At 38.9% G+C, this 18,054-nt stretch overlaps 1 protein-coding gene across 1 annotated transcript; it reads right to left on the bottom strand.

Annotated features, from left to right (window-relative positions):
• Positions 1-1,331: 1,331 nt before the first annotated feature.
• LOC150083200 (myophilin-like) lies at positions 1,332-16,631 on the bottom strand. Its single transcript, XM_090377093.1, has 4 exons — positions 16,431-16,631; positions 11,931-12,040; positions 3,065-3,272; positions 1,332-1,689 (listed from the first exon to the last, which is right to left on the bottom strand). Exons 1-4 carry the CDS (start codon positions 16,473-16,475, stop codon positions 1,516-1,518), a joined length of 537 nt encoding a protein of 178 aa, XP_090233219.1. The 5' UTR covers positions 16,476-16,631; the 3' UTR covers positions 1,332-1,515.
• Between the last annotated feature and the right edge of the window lie 1,423 nt (positions 16,632-18,054).

Here is an 18,054-nt window from a genome sequence, read left to right on the forward strand (position 1 = left end):
ACAAGGAGCACGCTTTTTTTTTTTTTTCAAATTAGTAATATAGACTCATTATTGCATTTTAACGGGGACCTCAATGTTTTGCAAGAGGAGGGCTGTTGGTCCTGAAAGATCAGTTAATGTAAGAACTCTCTGTATATAATAGTGCAAATCAGAGCCATAATCAGGTGGCTGGGATTATAATAAACGTGTTTGATATTCACTCTAATCAACTTAAAAAAAAAAATTCGAACCCTGTTTTATCTCTGTGAATGCTACATGTCCGTAGTTAAGGGACCAGGCCGTGGGTTTGTGGTCATTATAATCATATCCTTCATAGAAATTTCATTCCAGTTGAAAAGGTCTTTTAAGTCATTGAGCCAAGATTCGTCTATTCGATCAAGTTGTTATGAAACTGGAATAGGGTCAGACCTGAGTCTGTCGCTGTTAGTTATTAGAGCTCCGATTTTTGGAAAGTGATTACAAGAACCACTAATTATCTTGTTTTTGATACCACGCTCTTTCCAGTATTCTGCCATTACGTCCCGAGCGCTCTCAAAAAGATTTATGACGCCATATTTATTACCACGTCACTGGTAGAACTACAGAAATGATAAATGTGGCCTCTGCCATATTTGAGTTAAAGAAAAAACTAGGAATAGCTGAATTTATGAATTATTTTAAAATTAGCACTACGAAATTTTATAATCATTATGTGAAATAGCCACGTGGTCTAATTGAAATTACATGAAGAAGATCATGCTTTGCTCTTATATTTCATTAATTGCATGTTTAATGCTCACTACAGAACAAACTTTGCTCTGATAGTGGCAATTCTGAAACAGATTTCAGAATTGTCACTATCAGAGCAGTTTAAATCATGTTAAAAAAACCATGCGAAGATGATCCTAAATCCATATAAATTATAATAATTTATTATTAGAGATTGCTACATCTTTATGTGGAAGTCATCTTGTCCCCGGATTTGAAGGGGAAAGGGTAAGTTCGATTCCAGGTATAAAATATATGCACAGCCTTATACAACCTCAAATGGTGACATCGTCACCATTTGAGGTTGAAGATTCAGGCTAGGTTGTTAATCAAAACATGGTCTTACATTTTTATTGCCATTACTGTTAATTTGCTGAAATTAAGATTTCAGTGTGGAGTAAGGTTACCACGGTTATTAAGTTACTGGATCGAAGATTTTTAGAAAGTGATTACAAGAACTACAAACTATCACGTTTTTGTGACCACGCTGTTTCTAGTATTCTGCCCATTACGTCCCTTAATAACCCTTGTAACCTTACGTAAACTAATCAAATAAAGTGTGTAGTGAATGCTGAACAAATGTCTTATGCCAATGTACGTTGTTGTTTTTAATTTAAAAAAATCGCTCAAAACTCACGAAGAGTTGTGACAGCTCGATGAATTCAAATATCACAACTCAATGGGTTACAACATTAGGTGAATATTCTTTCATCCATCGTCGCGGGCTTTAAGATAAGGCTTCTTATGTACAAATCTTCATCCTGAACGTTAGCGTTTTGGAGGAGGATTGTTCAGCATGTGTTTTACGTTATCTAAGCTCACGTGAGCCACGTAGATGTCGTCTCCAAGTGGCATTCCACCTCGACGTCTGCCGCACTTGCTTACAGGTTCGTAAGGTTCCTTTCCAAGTTGAGGTCCTTTATAAGAAGAATCTTTCTCGACCTGAAAAAATAAGAAGAGTCACTACGATTCGTATTATAAAGTCCCAACGTAATTAAGTTGATTAAATAGAAAATTACAATGACGAGTCTTTAAACACAAACTCGATGGGCACGAAGCGGACGTGCAGTTCTTAGTCGCTTACCAGTTCACATTTCTGTAATTAATAAAATGATGGTCACTGAAATTTTGCATGCCAGTTCTTCAAACAGGTTGAGGAATAAGGTACAATGGGATTCATGCTATGATCAAACGTCGCTTTGCTATTTATGTAATATGCACTGAGTGGACAGAAATAATGGCATACCTGCCTAGTAACGGGTAAGCCACCTTTCGCCCAGATAAGAGCAGTCACATGATGAGGCATTGAGTTCACTAGTTCACGAAAGCGTCCCACAGGTATTCCCATCCATGCTCGCTGCACCGCTGTCCAGAATTCCTGGGTGGAGGATCCAAAGGCCTATCGGACCAAGAGACCAGTCTGCAAGTGTCGATGTTCTTTCGCCCAGTTGAGGCGTAGAGTCCTGTGTCAGCAATGGGACTAGGCGGTGATTTGTGGCTCTCCGGTTGGCTGAAAGAATGCCTCAGGCGTCGACGGCCCCCGTTCCTCCACCACCTTTCTCCGCCCACGATGAAATGTTATTTTGGATGCAGTAATTTCTGTACCACTCCACGATACAGTGACTCATACGTCGGGCACCCACTCTCATCTCTCTTTCAAAGTCTGTTATCTCACGACGTTTATCTATGCTGACATACCTATATACCTGCTAAGCGGTGGGTTCGTCCACCAGTGAGAGGGATGACAGCGTCGCTTTCCCGAGGAACCAGGTATCCCATGAATTCTGTACTTTCTCACTGTACCTTTAAACTATTCTTTATTAAATGCACTCATCTCATTACTGAAGGTTTCTGCGATACCTTTTTTTTTTGGGAGGGGGGATGTATGATATTGTAATTAATGGAACCCTGAAGTCTTCAAATGAACGGAGATTTTAAAGTTGAATAATTAGCAAGTCTTTTATTGATATTTTTCGCTAATGGGTCAGACTATTTGTAACCATTCATTTGGGTAAAAGGAATAAAGCTATGGAAATGTGTAATCCCCACCATCCGCTCAGTTAGCTTTCAAATATCTCATTATTTTTCGGTGATAATACCTGACGCTATAGTGACTCAACTCTTAATCCATTTGGAAAAGCTCTGAGGGTTGATTCCTTTCTCAAATTCATAATTATTGTGTGTAGCGCTTTTCTTCTTTTGTCTCCTCTCTCAGGTCCAATAAGGTGTTCTGCTAATATTATTGGAAAACTTTTGTTTTGTTGTTTTTCAGACTACAATACAAAGAAATTAATTAAACTTATAAATGAAATCTTACCAAACTTCCTAAGACGAACATGCACCGTGTCACTTTGGGAAGGTTTGCTAGGAGCAAGAGATCGTCTGGCTCGAATAGAATGGCTTTAGGAACACCATATCCTTCGCACGCCTTCAAGAATTTGGCGATGTTCTGACGTTTGTGTTTCAAATTACTCCCTGATGTAATCTCACCAGGTATTGAGCCTGCCTTGATTACGTTCATTAACCTAAAGAACAGAGGAAAAAGAAGACTTTAGGATTATAAATATTTGAGGTGGTTAATCAAAGGTATGGATCTTGGTGGAAAACTGCGTGAATGTTTGTCAAAAATTAAACTGTAAACTCCTTTGACGTAGTGTTTAGTGCAGACAAAACAAGCACCTCATAAGTCACTTGATTTTTTTACGAAACTATGGATATTGAAGTGGGCTTTGTTATTAAAAAAAAACTAACATTAATCTCATGAAGTGTGGTAAATAGACCGTTTAATCAAAGCAGCGCTGCACAAACAAAGTTTTTTTTTTGGTTGGGATTATATGAAATGATATCAGATATAAATTTTAATACATAGTTCGTTAAATTATTCATCAGTATAATCTTAAGGACCGGCTTTGTAATACACGAATTCCTAAAATTACAATTTTATGGAGTGGCAGAATTAAAACAAACTCTGTAGAGCAGAGATGGCATAACAGCTACGTGACTAAAGGAAAATTAAAGCGATAGCATACGGGGCCACGGTAGTCTTGTGGCAACGTTGCCGGCTTGCTGTTTGAGATTCGATTCCAGCTGCTGCCAAAAATGCTTTATGGGAATTTTCCTAGAGGTTTCTTCCAGGATTGATTCCGGTTTTCTCATCTCAACAGACAAACCACCCTTCGCTGCGGATTTTATTCTTGAGGGAAGGGGGGGGGGGGTTTGTGGGGCAGCCGCATCCCACCTCCAATGAAAAAGAACGTTTGAAATAGCTAATTAGGCACATTATTTCGAGTGTTCCACATCAGGCTTAAATCAGTAAATAATACTGGACCCTCATGTTAAAAATTAAAGTGGCATTCCACCACTCGCTTATGTCATTTACGATTCGTATTACCCATGCTAAACGAAAATTACAATCCACTCTTGAGCCTTTGCACACGAGGTGCAGTTCTTAGTCGCTTACGAGTTCATGTTTCTGCTATGCATCTGTAATTAGTAAAGCGATGGGGCGCGTACTAGTTCTTCAAACAGGTTGAGGAACAACGTCAATATGTGGGATTCAAGCCATGATCAAACATAGCTTTGCTATTTATCTAATATACGTTAAACTTACCTCAATAATGAGGTTTACGATGAATTCCATTTTAAGTTCGTAGACTGTTTTAGGGGAGATATGTTAGGGTAATTAATGGCACCCCGATGTCTTCAAGTGAGCGGGGATTTTAAAGCACCACTTATTCAGTTTTGCTGGCTAGCTGAGCACGGCTATTTTTAACTAAAAGGAATAACATTATGGATATGTACACGGTAATCTCCTTCGTACCAACTGAGCTTAAAAATATCAAAGGGGAAATTGTTAACTATGTCACTAACCTACTCGGTACACTGACTTTGCTACTCTAAATCCATTTGGGAATGGTTCGTTCCTTTCACAAATTAGAAGAATTATTCTGTATAGCGCCTTTCTTCTTTTGTCTCTCAGATACAATAAGGTGTTCCGCTAATTAGTGGAAAAGTTTTGTTATTTTTCAGACTAATTTAGCTTATAAACGAAATCTTACCGCAAGAACATACACAAGAACATCGTCTGGCTCGAATATGTGTCTTTGGGAACACCATATTAGCCTTCAAGAATTTGGAGATGTTTTGACGTTTGTTTCTAATTATTTCCTGGTGTAAATGTCAGCGAGTATCGAGCCTGCGTTCATTAACCTAAAGCAAAATAAGAGTTTTAGTATTATGAATGTTTGAATTAGTCATTTCACAATACAGGCCAGAAGCAGTCGAGTGGTTAAGCAACGTAATATACTTTGAATGGATCGTGGTTCAAACCTGCGTGAATGGTCTAAAATCAGGATATTGTAGTCTGTTTTGTTATTACCAAACCTAGCATTAATCTCATAAAGTACAGTAAATAGACCCTTTAATCAAAACGTCACTGCAAAAAAAGTTATTTTTTAAATACGAAATATCAATTTCGAGCTTTGTTATGTCTAAGGTTCCTGTAAAAATTAGATGTGAATTTTAATACATTCATCAATAAAATAACTGAAGGACGAACTTTGTAATACACGTCCAATGGCAGAGGTAGCATTTTTTTCACGCTACGTGTGACTAAAGTCAAATACGAAAATTAAAAGTAAAGCTTACGGGGCCACGGTAGCCTTGAGGCAACGTTGCCGGCTTGCTGAATAGCTGTTCGAGGTTCGATTCCAGCTGCTGCCTTTGTGGGAATTTTCCCAAAGGTTTTCCATTCAGCATTGAGTTTGGCGGTCTCAAACCGTGGTCGTGAGGTTTTTCTCCGGGATTGACTCCGGTTTTCCCCTCACAACAGACAAACCGCCATTCGCGCCGAGGGGTACACGAAAATTTGATAGGGCTAGGGTCGCGTGTAGACTAAACTTCGCAGCGAACTTTCCTCTTGAGGGAAAGGGGTTAGTGGGGCAACCGCGCCACCATCAACCGTAGGATGGTGGCAGTTTTACGGGCGCTTGCAATAGCCAAATTATATCGGCACATTATTTCGAATGTGCAGTATAAAAAACCTTACATCAAATAAAACTCCAAATGTGATTTTAAAGCAGCATTTTTCAGTCCCATCCCGAACGCTTTAGAATTATCAAAGACCTGACAACCTTTATTGGTGAATGCGCAATCTAAAATCAACAGTTCGCGCACAAATTAGGTTTTAATTTTTAACATGAGGGTCGAGTATTATTTACTGATTTAAGCCTGCTGTGGAACACTCGAAATAATGTGCCTAATTAGCTATTTCATTGGAGGTAGGATGCGGGTGTTCCACAGCAGGCTTAAATCAGTAAATAATACTCGACCCTCATGTTAAAAATTAAAACCTAATTTGTGCGCGAACTGTTGATTTTAGATTGCGCATTCACCAATAAAGGTTGTCAGGTCTTTGATAATTCTAAAGCGTTCGGGATGGGACTGAAAAATGCTGCTTTAAAATCACATTTGGAGTTTTATTTGATGTAAGGTTTTTTATACTGCACATTCGAAATAATGTGCCGATATAATTTGGCTATTGCAAGCGCCCGTAAAACTGCCACCATCCTACGGTTGATGGTGGCGCGGTTGCCCCACTAACCCCTTTCCCTCAAGAGGAAAGTTCGCTGCGAAGTTTAGTCTACACGCGACCCTAGCCCTATCAAATTTTCGTGTACCCCTCGGCGCGAATGGCGGTTTGTCTGTTGTGAGGGGAAAACCGGAGTCAATCCCGGAGAAAAACCTCACGACCACGGTTTGAGACCGCCAAACTCAATGCTGAATGGAAAACCTTTGGGAAAATTCCCACAAAGGCAGCAGCTGGAATCGAACCTCGAACAGCTATTCAGCAAGCCGGCAACGTTGCCTCAAGGCTACCGTGGCCCCGTAAGCTTTACTTTTAATTTTCGTATTTGACTTTAGTCACACGTAGCGTGAAAAAAATGCTACCTCTGCCATTGGACGTGTATTACAAAGTTCGTCCTTCAGTTATTTTATTGATGAATGTATTAAAATTCACATCTAATTTTTACAGGAACCTTAGACATAACAAAGCTCGAAATTGATATTTCGTATTTAAAAAATAACTTTTTTTGCAGTGACGTTTTGATTAAAGGGTCTATTTACTGTACTTTATGAGATTAATGCTAGGTTTGGTAATAACAAAACAGACTACAATATCCTGATTTTAGACCATTCACGCAGGTTTGAACCACGATCCATTCAAAGTATATTACGTTGCTTAACCACTCGACTGCTTCTGGCCTGTATTGTGAAATGACTAATTCAAACATTCATAATACTAAAACTCTTATTTTGCTTTAGGTTAATGAACGCAGGCTCGATACTCGCTGACATTACACCAGGAAATAATTAGAAACAAACGTCAAAACATCTCCAAATTCTTGAAGGCTAATATGGTGTTCCCAAAGACATATTCGAGCCAGACGATCTCTTGCTCCTGAGAAAATTTCCCACAGTGTATGTTCTTGCGGTAAGATTTCGTTTATAAGCTAAATTAGTCTGAAAAATAACAAAACTTTTCCACTAATTAGCGGAACACCTTATTGTATCTGAGAGACAAAAGAAGAAAGGCACTATACAGAATAATTCTTCTAATTTGTGAAAGGAACGAACCATTCCCAAATGGATTAAGAGTAGCAAAGTCACTGTACCGTCAGGTATTATCACCGAGTAGGTTAGTGACATAGTTAACAATTTCCCCTTTGATATTTTTAAGCTCAGTTGGTACGAAGGAGATTACCGTGTACATATCCATAATGTTATTCCTTTTAGTTAAAAATAGCCGTGCTCAGCTAGCCAGCAAAACTGAATAAGTGGTGCTTTAAAATCCCCGCTCACTTGAAGACATCGGGGTGCCATTAATTACCCTAACATATCTCCCCTAAAACAGTCTACGAACTTAAAATGGAATTCATCGTAAACCTCATTATTGAGGTAAGTTTAACGTATATTAGATAAATAGCAAAGCTATGTTTGATCATGGCTTGAATCCCACATATTGACGTTGTTCCTCAACCTGTTTGAAGAACTAGCACGCGCCCTATCGCTTTACTAATTACAGATGCATAGCAGAAACATGAACTCGTAAGCGACTAAGAACTGCACCTCGTGTGCAAAGGCTCAAGAGTGGATTGTAATTTTCGTTTAGCATGGGTAATACGAATCGTAAATGACATAAGCGAGTGGTGGAATGCCACTTGGATCACGTGAGCTTAGATAATAAAAAACACATCTGAACAATCCTCCTCCAAAACGCTAATGTTCAAGATAAAGAAACCTTCTCTTCAAGCTCGCAACGATGGATGAAAGAATATTCATCTAATGTTCTAACCCAGTTCGCCGTAAATAAATTTTATACCTGGAATCGAACCGTCTGTATTTTAGGTTCTCTATACGTGGGGGGGGGGGGTGTTACCCTTTCCTCTCTTCAAATCCCGGGACAGGATAACTCCACATAAAGATATTATATGCAGTTAGGACTCTCCTCTCGTTTTTTTTAACTGTTTAATTAATGGTCATAATGATCCTGGAAGAACAAACTTTAAATCCTCATTGTTACTGTTTAGTGAACTTCTAAACGAATCAAATAAAGTGTGTAGTGAGTATTCTTTCATCCGTCGAGAGCTTGAAGTTAAGGTGTGATCCAAGTGACATTCTACCACGACTACTGCAGTCGCTTACAGCTCCCTTTCAAGACCTGAAAAAAATAAGCAGTATTACACATGATCCTTTGGAGACGAAGCGGATGTACAGTACTTAGTCGCTTACCAGTTCATATGCACTGAAATTTTGCAAGTCAATCCTTTAAATAGGCTGAGGAACAACGGCAATATTTAGGGGATTCAAACCATGATAAAACATAGCCTTACCTTGCTATTGTAGAATTTGAACTGAATAATTAGCAACTTAAACGCAACCAAAAAGGCGCTTCCGTAGCCAGGTGGGAAGGAGCAGCAGTGAGTAGCAGACGCTTCTTAATTAGACCGGGGTTCGAGCCCGTCACCACCCCCTATGGTATTAGTTGCTAATGCTCCTAAAAACCAAACAACAACAGCACAGGCTATCTTTCACTAATGGAGCAGACCAAGTGTTCGTTGATTTAGCTTTAAAATATTATTACTAACGTGTCTATTTATTTTTCGGTGATAATCCATTTGGGAAAGCTCTGATTGCGGAAGAATTGTTCTGCATAGCGACCTTTCTTCTTTTTCCTCTCAGATACCATAAGGTGTTCTGTTAATATTATTGGAAAATTTTTCAGAGTGCAAGAAATCTTACCAAACTTTCTAAGATGAACACAGACCGTGTTACTTTGCGAGGGTTCCCTTCTGACAATCTCACCAGGTTTGAGCCTACCTTGATTACGTTCATTAACTTAAAAGAACTGGGCGAAGACTTTAGTATTATAAATATTTTACTTAGTCATTTCATGAAACAGGCCCGAAGTAGTCGAGTGATTAAGGGCAACAGTTCATTAAGGTACATATCTTTTGAATGGGGATTTATATGAAATATCAATTTCGAGACCTGTTATGAGTAAGGATCCTGAAAAAATTAGAGGTGGATTTTAATACTTAGTTCATTATATTAGTAATATAAAAGAACCGACTTTGTATTCCTATTGCAGAGTTATAACAAGCTTTCAGCATTATTTCACTCGACTGTATTAAATCTACAAGGCAGGCAGAAAACGTAATGTCAAATACGAAAATTAAAAGTAAAGCTGACGGGGCCACGGTAGCCTTGAGGCAACGTTGCCGGCTTGCTGAATAGCTGTTCGAGGTTCGATTCCAGCCGCTGCCTTTGTGGGAATTTTCCCAGGGGTTTTTCGTTCAGCATTGAGTTTGGCGGTCTCAAACCGTGGTCGTGAGGTTTTTCTCCGGGATTGACTCCGGTTTTCCCCTCACAACAGACAAACCGCCATTCGCGCCGAGGGGTACACGAAAATTTGATAGGGCTAGGGTCGCGTGTAGACTAAACTTCGCAGCGTTTTCGCTGCGAACTTTCCTCTTGAGGGAAAGGGGTTAGTGGGGCAGCCGCGACACCATCCTACGGTTGATGGTCGCTTATAATAAACAAAAAGCAGGCTTGCGTTTATTTGGGTGTGCGGCAATAGAAAAAAAAAAAAAATTGTTAGATGAACAGAGTTTTACATCATCACATAATTAACTATAATGTTTTAAATGCTTCATCCTGATATTAAAAAAATATCACAGTAGGACTAATTGAAAAGTGTTCCTTTTATTTTATTTTCCTTTTTTTTTTTATTCAGCCAGAAGCTGAATAAAAAAGAAAACGAACACTTTTTTAATTAGCACTGATTGAAAAGTGCTGATATTTTTTAACATCACATTATAATTAATTATTTGATAATATAAACTCCGTCCATCTAACCTTTTTTGTTCTATTGCGGCACACTCGAAATAATGTGCCTGAATAAACGCAAACATGCGTTTTGTTTATTATAAGAAACCATATTGATGGTGGCGGTTGCCTAACTAATCCCCTTCCCTCAAGAGTAAAGTCCGCTGCGAAGTTTACTCTATCAAATATTAGTGTACCCCTCGGCTCGAAGGGCGGTTTCTCTGTTGTGAGGGGAAAATCGCTGGGAAAATTCCCATTAAGGCAGCAGCTGGAATCGAACCTCGAACAGCAAGCCGGCAACGTTGCCTCAAAGCTACCGTGGCCCCGTCAGCTATAGTTTTAGAAACACGTGATAAAATGATTTTTTTTTTAAAGCTTAATCAGCATTGATACGGGAAGAAATAGACGTCTAATGAGTTACTCAACCCTTTTACCCGTTTGTCGGCGCCTCCTTAGCCAGGTGGGAAGGAGTAGCACAGGCTACTAAATTAGACCGGCGTTCGAGCCCGTCACCATCAAATACGGAGGATGCGGAAAGGTCAGGGAATGACCAACGCATATCCCGGAGCAATATGGCCTTAGTTTCTAATGCTCCTAAAAACCAAATAACAACAACAAACCTGTTTGTAATTTCGTCCAGCCCATCATACTTCCTCGTCGCGCTCCAGTTGAATCCAGCTGTCATTCGGTGTTTTTTTTTTTTTGTCACCAAACACTTTCCTCCCTCTCTCTCTATGTTTTGGAAACAGTTCAAGGCTTGCCTCTGCTGGTATGTGTCTTGGTCTCAGTATCATGACTGGACATCCATTTCTTGAGCTTGTTGTCACCTGTCAAGTTGAAAATTTTATTTGCTGAACACAGACGTATTCTTCTTCTTTCCCTCTCCGCTATCCACCTGTCGTTCCTTTCTGAAATTTTGTTGATTCTTTCCGTATGCTCCATTAAAATGAAAACTTTATTGACATCCCTCTAAATATGCAAATTTAGATGGATGTTCCCTGACTTTTGATAGCATAATTTAATGTCTTTAAAAGAAAAATCAAAGCAAACAGACGCAGATGCCACCGCACAAGAACACGGTGGAATCAGTTAAGCTTCATTCCATTATCAGAATCTACCCGTTTGAGAGGAAATCTGAAACCTGGGCAGGTGCAATGCGAAGAAGCTAAACACATTAAATAATTAGCTGCTGTGGGGCACCAGGCCGAAATAAATGAACCTGCCAGAAGACATTTCCCGAATGGAGTGGCTACCAGGTTCCCCTCGCCTGAATCTTTTTGAGCATACGTGGATTCAGAGAGATAAAGAGGAAGTGCTCAAATTCTCTTCCACTCCAACAGAATCTCATATGAACTACTGACTGAACTTCAATATCATTACTCACTTTAACACTGATGCTGTGATAGGTAATCGGACCGTTATTACGATTTTTTTTCCGGATATACGAGGCAATTTACATATTTTAGAAATTACACTATTTTTTTTTATTGCTACAACGTAACATAAGGTACTTCTATGCTAAATGTTTATCTTGAGCTCAATGAGTACTTTTTAAGTCATCAGTTGCTAATGAACACTATCAGCGCTCGAAGAAACTTTTCGGTAGAGTTATTGGTTTTAGGATTCATTAGCATCTTAGGCCATGGGGGAGGGAAACGATTTTAAGAGCCCTCATCTCTTTTGTGACGAATAATTATTTTAAAAGGGAACAAAAGAAAGCTTATTCACTTATAAAGTTATGAGAGTAACAGCACTTGTTTAAGGAGAAACATACAGCGTAATATGCGGAAGCTTACCTACAAAGCATCACTCCATCTCTAAGATACTGCTCGTAGTCGAAGGAGCTCACTTCTCCAAGGGCGTTCCAAATCCACACCAAAATTTGGCTCTCTTTAGTGTTGTCCCTCTGTAATACATAATTCAAGGCATGCAGGTTAGGCAAAATCAACTACATTAATCTGATATTGAATATGCAAACAAAAGGAAACTCTTCTTCCTCCACCTGATATCGGATAACTAAGTCTTGGTTGAATAGGCTTTTATTTGACCTCTCCAAACGTGTGGTTCAGGGCTACACTGTCATTAAGGACGAGGCAAAATGATTAATCTCTTTATAGGCACATTAATTGGAATGTAGACTTCATATTCAGAGCTAGTCTTTTTGCAAATTATTACACCTTTTTTTTAAGTTTCAGAATGGTAAAAGAAGTCTCATTTATTGCTGGAGTAGAAATAAATACCCTTCATGTCGCTGGTGTTTTTCAATCATCAGCCTGCCCCCTCTCTCCAGCCCGCGTGCAAGACTTGTTCATCTTTGTAGCTTACCCACATACTCTCAACTCTATGGAAATCAGTAGTGAACACAAATCCTACGGATCCAGCATATTCGATTGCAGCCGTAAGTTGGCTGAAATTTTTATTCCATACTTTACATTTTGGACTCTTGTAGAGTGAGCATTCATATTCATAAAAAAAAAAAAAATGCACAACGAAAATTAGCGGGTCTTGACTACTCAAGTTGTCTGTCCAACTCTAATAAAGTTTCGAGACTTTAGGACCTCCACATATTTTTTTTATTCTATCTCATAATCGTTTCCTGAATGTACTCTGGTACGGGCTATATTGAAATTTTGTCTATATCAAGGACAATTTCTAAGCTCGTATAATCGAAGCTTCCTCCTCCACTGGAGGTCATTACTACAGGGACCGCATGAAATGTGTCAAACCACGTACATTTCTTTACACACCGACTGGATTCCTCCGATGTTTCTTTGGTTGTTGCAAAGACAAGTCGATTTCCACATTGAATTAAACTCTCTTAGAAGCACATTCCAACCAATTCACTTGGGTTCATTAATCAGCTGACAAGATTTGCAGTAATTGTAACAATTCCTCTTTTGTTTTGTATATATTGTTAATTTCAGAAAAATAAAGTAATTTACTGTTTTTTGTTACTTAATCACAATGTTCTTTCGTTATTTAATGTATATTGTTTTATAGTTTACAATGCATTTCCTCCATTTGGGGTGATTTGTATTTAGTTAAGCTGACGTACAATGACGGATGCAAAGATGGTGGCACTCAGATAGCTTGGAGCTGCTTTTCACTGTGTGGTGATGGCTTTCAGGGATCTCTCCAGGGCACAATAGAACATTCTCGATAACGTCATTCCTTCAGCAGTGGCGCCTGATCTTTCCCTTTGAAAAATAATCTCCCCTTTTTTGTTCACCTTAACGATGTGACGGTGTCCACTCACAGTTTAGACGTCAGCACAGCAGAGCTTATCTATGGAGGCCAACAGTTCTTTTCCGATTATAGATTTTGGCAGAATGGTTTCCATCGACACATGTCACGCATCTATCTGGAAACTGCTGTCCTGTCTCTTATTTCCATATTTTAATGAACGCTGCATTCTGTCATTACAGTAAAATGCAGCAAATAACCCATCTTACCCATAATTACATACACTATCCACCAACTTGTACTGGGGCACTAAATGAAAATTTTCTTCTCTAGTTAGAGAGAGAGATTTTTAATATCAACCATGATTCCCCCCCCCCTTCCCTTCCATGGAATGTAATGACATCAATAACACTTTATACAAGTTTTAGGCGTATAGAGAATGGGATCTTGCTGCATGTTTTGCTATCAGCTCTTCCAAAATGCCTCATGATGAAAGTGGAAAATTTACCACATTATTCTTCTGATCTTGTATTGCATCCAGTAAACCAAGTCCGCACCGTCACCATACCACGATTGTACACAATGCTAGTGCAATACAACTTGGGTACAAGCCCGTTCTTTTGGGCTTATATCACATTCTGGTATCTGGAAAGCGCAGAGAGATTCAGTGTACCACATCACATTTTAACATTGTTTTTATAACCTCTATCTTGAATCCGGATAAAGGTTAGATGTTCGCTAAGCGTCAAGACAACTAAGGTGATGAGGTAACAGTGTATTGTATCTGTAATTGCTTGCATTCTTCATAGTTCTATTTGCTGGACGAGAGAAAATAGCAAAAAACCATGCAACTCTCGTGCGTGTTTTTTTTTTTTTATTTGGAATTGTGGGCTTTCTATCAACCACGTTGTGAGAAAGCCCATAATTCCTCGCATTGACGAGATCGAACTGAAGCCATTTCCACCCTTGTAGGAAGAGTGATTATACCACTCTGCTACTGACGAAGGCCCCAGACAGGAGTAACCTACATTGCTGGAGATATGGCTTGCATGGTGATGCACGAACATTATACTGCATTCTGTTAAATGCGATTTTGGTTGATCTACTCTTTGTTCTCATTTCTGTCAACTGTCTCTTGAGTTAGCTTAATAAGTTAAGATGACTTGAGAGAGTTGATAAGAATGCCTTTGCAATTTCGTTTCAACGCAACAGGTTTCGGGGGTGGGGAAGATCATTAATGATGACCTGTTTGCAATGGAATAATTGAATGGACGCATTATTTTCTGCTTCTATTGGAGTATAATGTTTCCAATATTATGGGTGTCCCGCTCTTTGGTGAATAAACATTCCCGCTATGTGACAGACTACGTTCATATCTCTTGTAGAAAGGTCATGTGATTTCCTGAACTAACTATTAGTTCCTAGCGAAGATATTCCAATATATGTTGGAGGATAGTGTAAACACAATAGGACTCACTGAGCAAATTTTATTCGTTTTCTCTGCCATAAACCACACAGACGATTATGCAGGATTTCTCCATCTGGAAAATTCTACTTTCTCTCTAAATAAAAACTTATCATAAATATTCAGCTCAACTTTAATTTATAATTCACATTCCCAATTGTATCATTTATATCTTGGTACTTTAACAAATTTTTACATTCACGAATCTATCTTTATCTATATTGTTATTGCAAAATAATCGAGCACTAAAACTAAAGCGTTCATTGGTCAGAAACAAGATTTACCATCTTTTTATGAATTGATTTCAGATGTCGATTTTAGAAGAGGTGTGTCATGGAGATATTTGTACAAGAAGGCATGCAACAAAAAAGGAAAACGGATTATTACCTCTCATAATTCATCTCTTTAAATGCAAATAAACTGTTCTATTTAGATAGAGTTGTGCAAATTTAATAACTGTTCGCAATAATTCCGAAAGTTGCTTTTTTTGTTTACACCAAAGCAACTTGGACTCTCGAGCATAAGTGGAATTGTGTGTATTCTATGGTCACACTGCCTGTTTAGAAACCCGAGTTTTCCTGGGTAGGGATTCAACTAAGTTGGCTACAATGTGAAAAAAAAAAAAAAAAATTCCTCCTGTCTCGATCTGATTCGAATCAAGGATTTTATCACGCGGTATGGATGGACAGCAATCTCTCTCGCATGCGAGAGACATTGTGGAATCTTGGAAGCGATTGATGTGTCTTCTTGATGAAGCATCTTTCACGCTGGTTCAAGAAATTTTATGATTACAGTTAGTATTGAATGAAACTTAACTTTTAATTTGCGTTGGCGAAGTTGTTTTTAAAATAGCGGTCTTCGTTTTTAAACGCCAAATTTTAATTTTTTATTTTATTTTCCCAAATTTATATAACAATTAAATTTAACTTGACCCAGACAAGTGGAGTGCGACATATTTTACAATTGTACGCAAGTTCAATTCAAAACAACTGCAGCTTGTAAACCTAAGGGTTGCGCAGTTTCTTTAACATTAAAACCACGTGTGTTTGTTTAGTAACGGATCAAAATAATTTGCATATGTCATCCCTCAACACAGCTACTAGTAAAGAATATGCAGAATTTTTACTCCAAAAATCGTCCAAAGTGAAATTCGAAAGTAGTTTTAAGTTTGCGGACTGATTCTTTTGATAATCCGTATAAGTTCTTGTGACCTTCCCCCGAAATAATTTTGCCGGTGGTGGGGAGGTTTAAACTGATATTCGAGACAAAGGGTACTCTGTTTGATTTGACGTCTCATTGGAATTAATTACGCTTTTTGGGTTGGTACTTTGTATAAACATAGCACCACATTAATTTTTGGCAATTTTATAGAGTAATGTCCTTAAGGATTTGGCTTGTCCACCCCGCAAGAAATTCCTTACGCATCGTATCATAAAATTTTGTTCGTATGGATTAAACTTTTCAAATTCAGATATTCGAAGCTAAATTTTACTTCACTCCCGATGCGGGTTCAAAGAGTTTGTCGATGATGAATTTACTTAACTTCAACCGCCTCGATCACCTTGTGAAATCCTATTATTAGCCTTGTTCTCGGTCTCACCTTGGAGAGAACGATGTCGTGTGGTAAATAAGAAGTTCATTTACATACCTCATGTGGGAGTGGCTCATGGGGAGTCTTCGTCTCGCTGCCCATGTCTTCACCGGCCCTTCTCTACGCGTTACAGTTTCCTGCGAAGTACGTCGTCAGCTGCGGGTATCCGCTGTCAGTCATGTGACCATGAGTGGTGCGTGCGAGTTCCACCCCTGTGGCTGAGAGTATCGGCTCAATTTAGCTCGTGCATCAGCGAGTGAACACGGGCCTGGCTTTGACAGCGCATTGCCGAAGGCGGAAATGTATCAGTGACGTCTCGGAGGGTTGCTTATAACCGAAGGGAACACGGAAGAGGCAGCAAGGTGGCAGCCTGAAAAACACAGGGGTTAAATCGGGACTCGCTATGCTCTCTTGCAGCTGGCAGTTTTATCTCTTCACTCTCTCTCTCTGCTTACAGCGAAGTGGTGTGGCTGCCAGCTGCTTTATAAAATATAATTATTTATTCGATGCTTTAATTTCTCGTCTTCCAAAAAACGCTGCCCCTGGGGAAAGGTTTGAATTTTTATTAACTAGCAGATCGAAGGATCGTCTTAGATAATTCCTGTGGTATGCGAGATTAATTGAATCTGATGAAGATCTTGGCCACCCAGATTATATGCATGAATTAGGTCTCTATTCTTAAAGAAAATGGTGTATATTATCGATAATAATAATCATAATCCGAGCGACTGAGACGCTAATTTTATTATTACAGTTTATTCGCCGACTGAAGATATAGTTTAAAACCTGTTATTTGCTGAAGAGGTAAAAGATTTTAATGGAGATAATCTCTCTTCTCCCTAATTATCTTTTAGAATTCTTTAGTGTCAGTAATTTAAGCTTTTACTCACTGCAATATTCTGTTCTTCAGATGGCTTTAAGTAAATCTCTGCGTTTAAGTCGTGTCCTTCCTATCTCATGATTTTTAAAAGGAAACTGTCAATAGCAATTATTATTATCGATTTTTTTAGAATAGAAATGAATATATTTGTAACGTTATGGGAGGGTTGTTTATCATGGAATGCGTTCACCGAAAGCTGAGTTCACCACATTCTGAATGATCATAGTCTGCGCTTTGCCGCTATTTATAAAGTCAGCCCTATTTAGGGCTGCTAATAATTTCTTCCTGATCGTGCAACCTGGAGCCACGATGACACTTAAGTATATTTTGAAGGAAAGAAAAATGGCCTTCGTTGAGCGTGCTTTTCCAGGCGAACTCCATTGTGCGTCGGTGATGGTTGTTCTGATGCTGAAAACAAAAAGGATGTTCGGATGGGGACAATAATCCCTTTTCCTTAGCATCCGTGGCTACAGCGGTTTATTTTTATCCGCTTTTATTTAAACATCGTAGTTCAGCGTTTTCTCGTTTTATTTTATGCAATTTCATACTGTATTTTCAGGGGTGAACAATGACGCAGGCAGCGAAATATTTTAAATGAATTGATCAATTTCCTATCCGGATCCTTGGGGAAGGAAGAAAGATGCTGATTATGAGATTTCTGGCAGTAGCTAGGCAAATAAATGGCAGAGTGATGTGAAGTTTGTTTTTTTTATGCTGGGATGGGGGAGGCGGTCGAATCGACTACTTTAGACATGCAGTGCGCTGGTAAGAAGCGTTGGGTGTTGATTTTCTTGAATTTGA

This window comes from Mastigoproctus giganteus, chromosome 7, assembly GCF_048544385.1.
Source record: "Mastigoproctus giganteus isolate SK-2022 chromosome 7, ASM4854438v1, whole genome shotgun sequence".
Classification (NCBI taxonomy): domain Eukaryota; kingdom Metazoa; phylum Arthropoda; class Arachnida; order Uropygi; family Thelyphonidae; genus Mastigoproctus; species Mastigoproctus giganteus.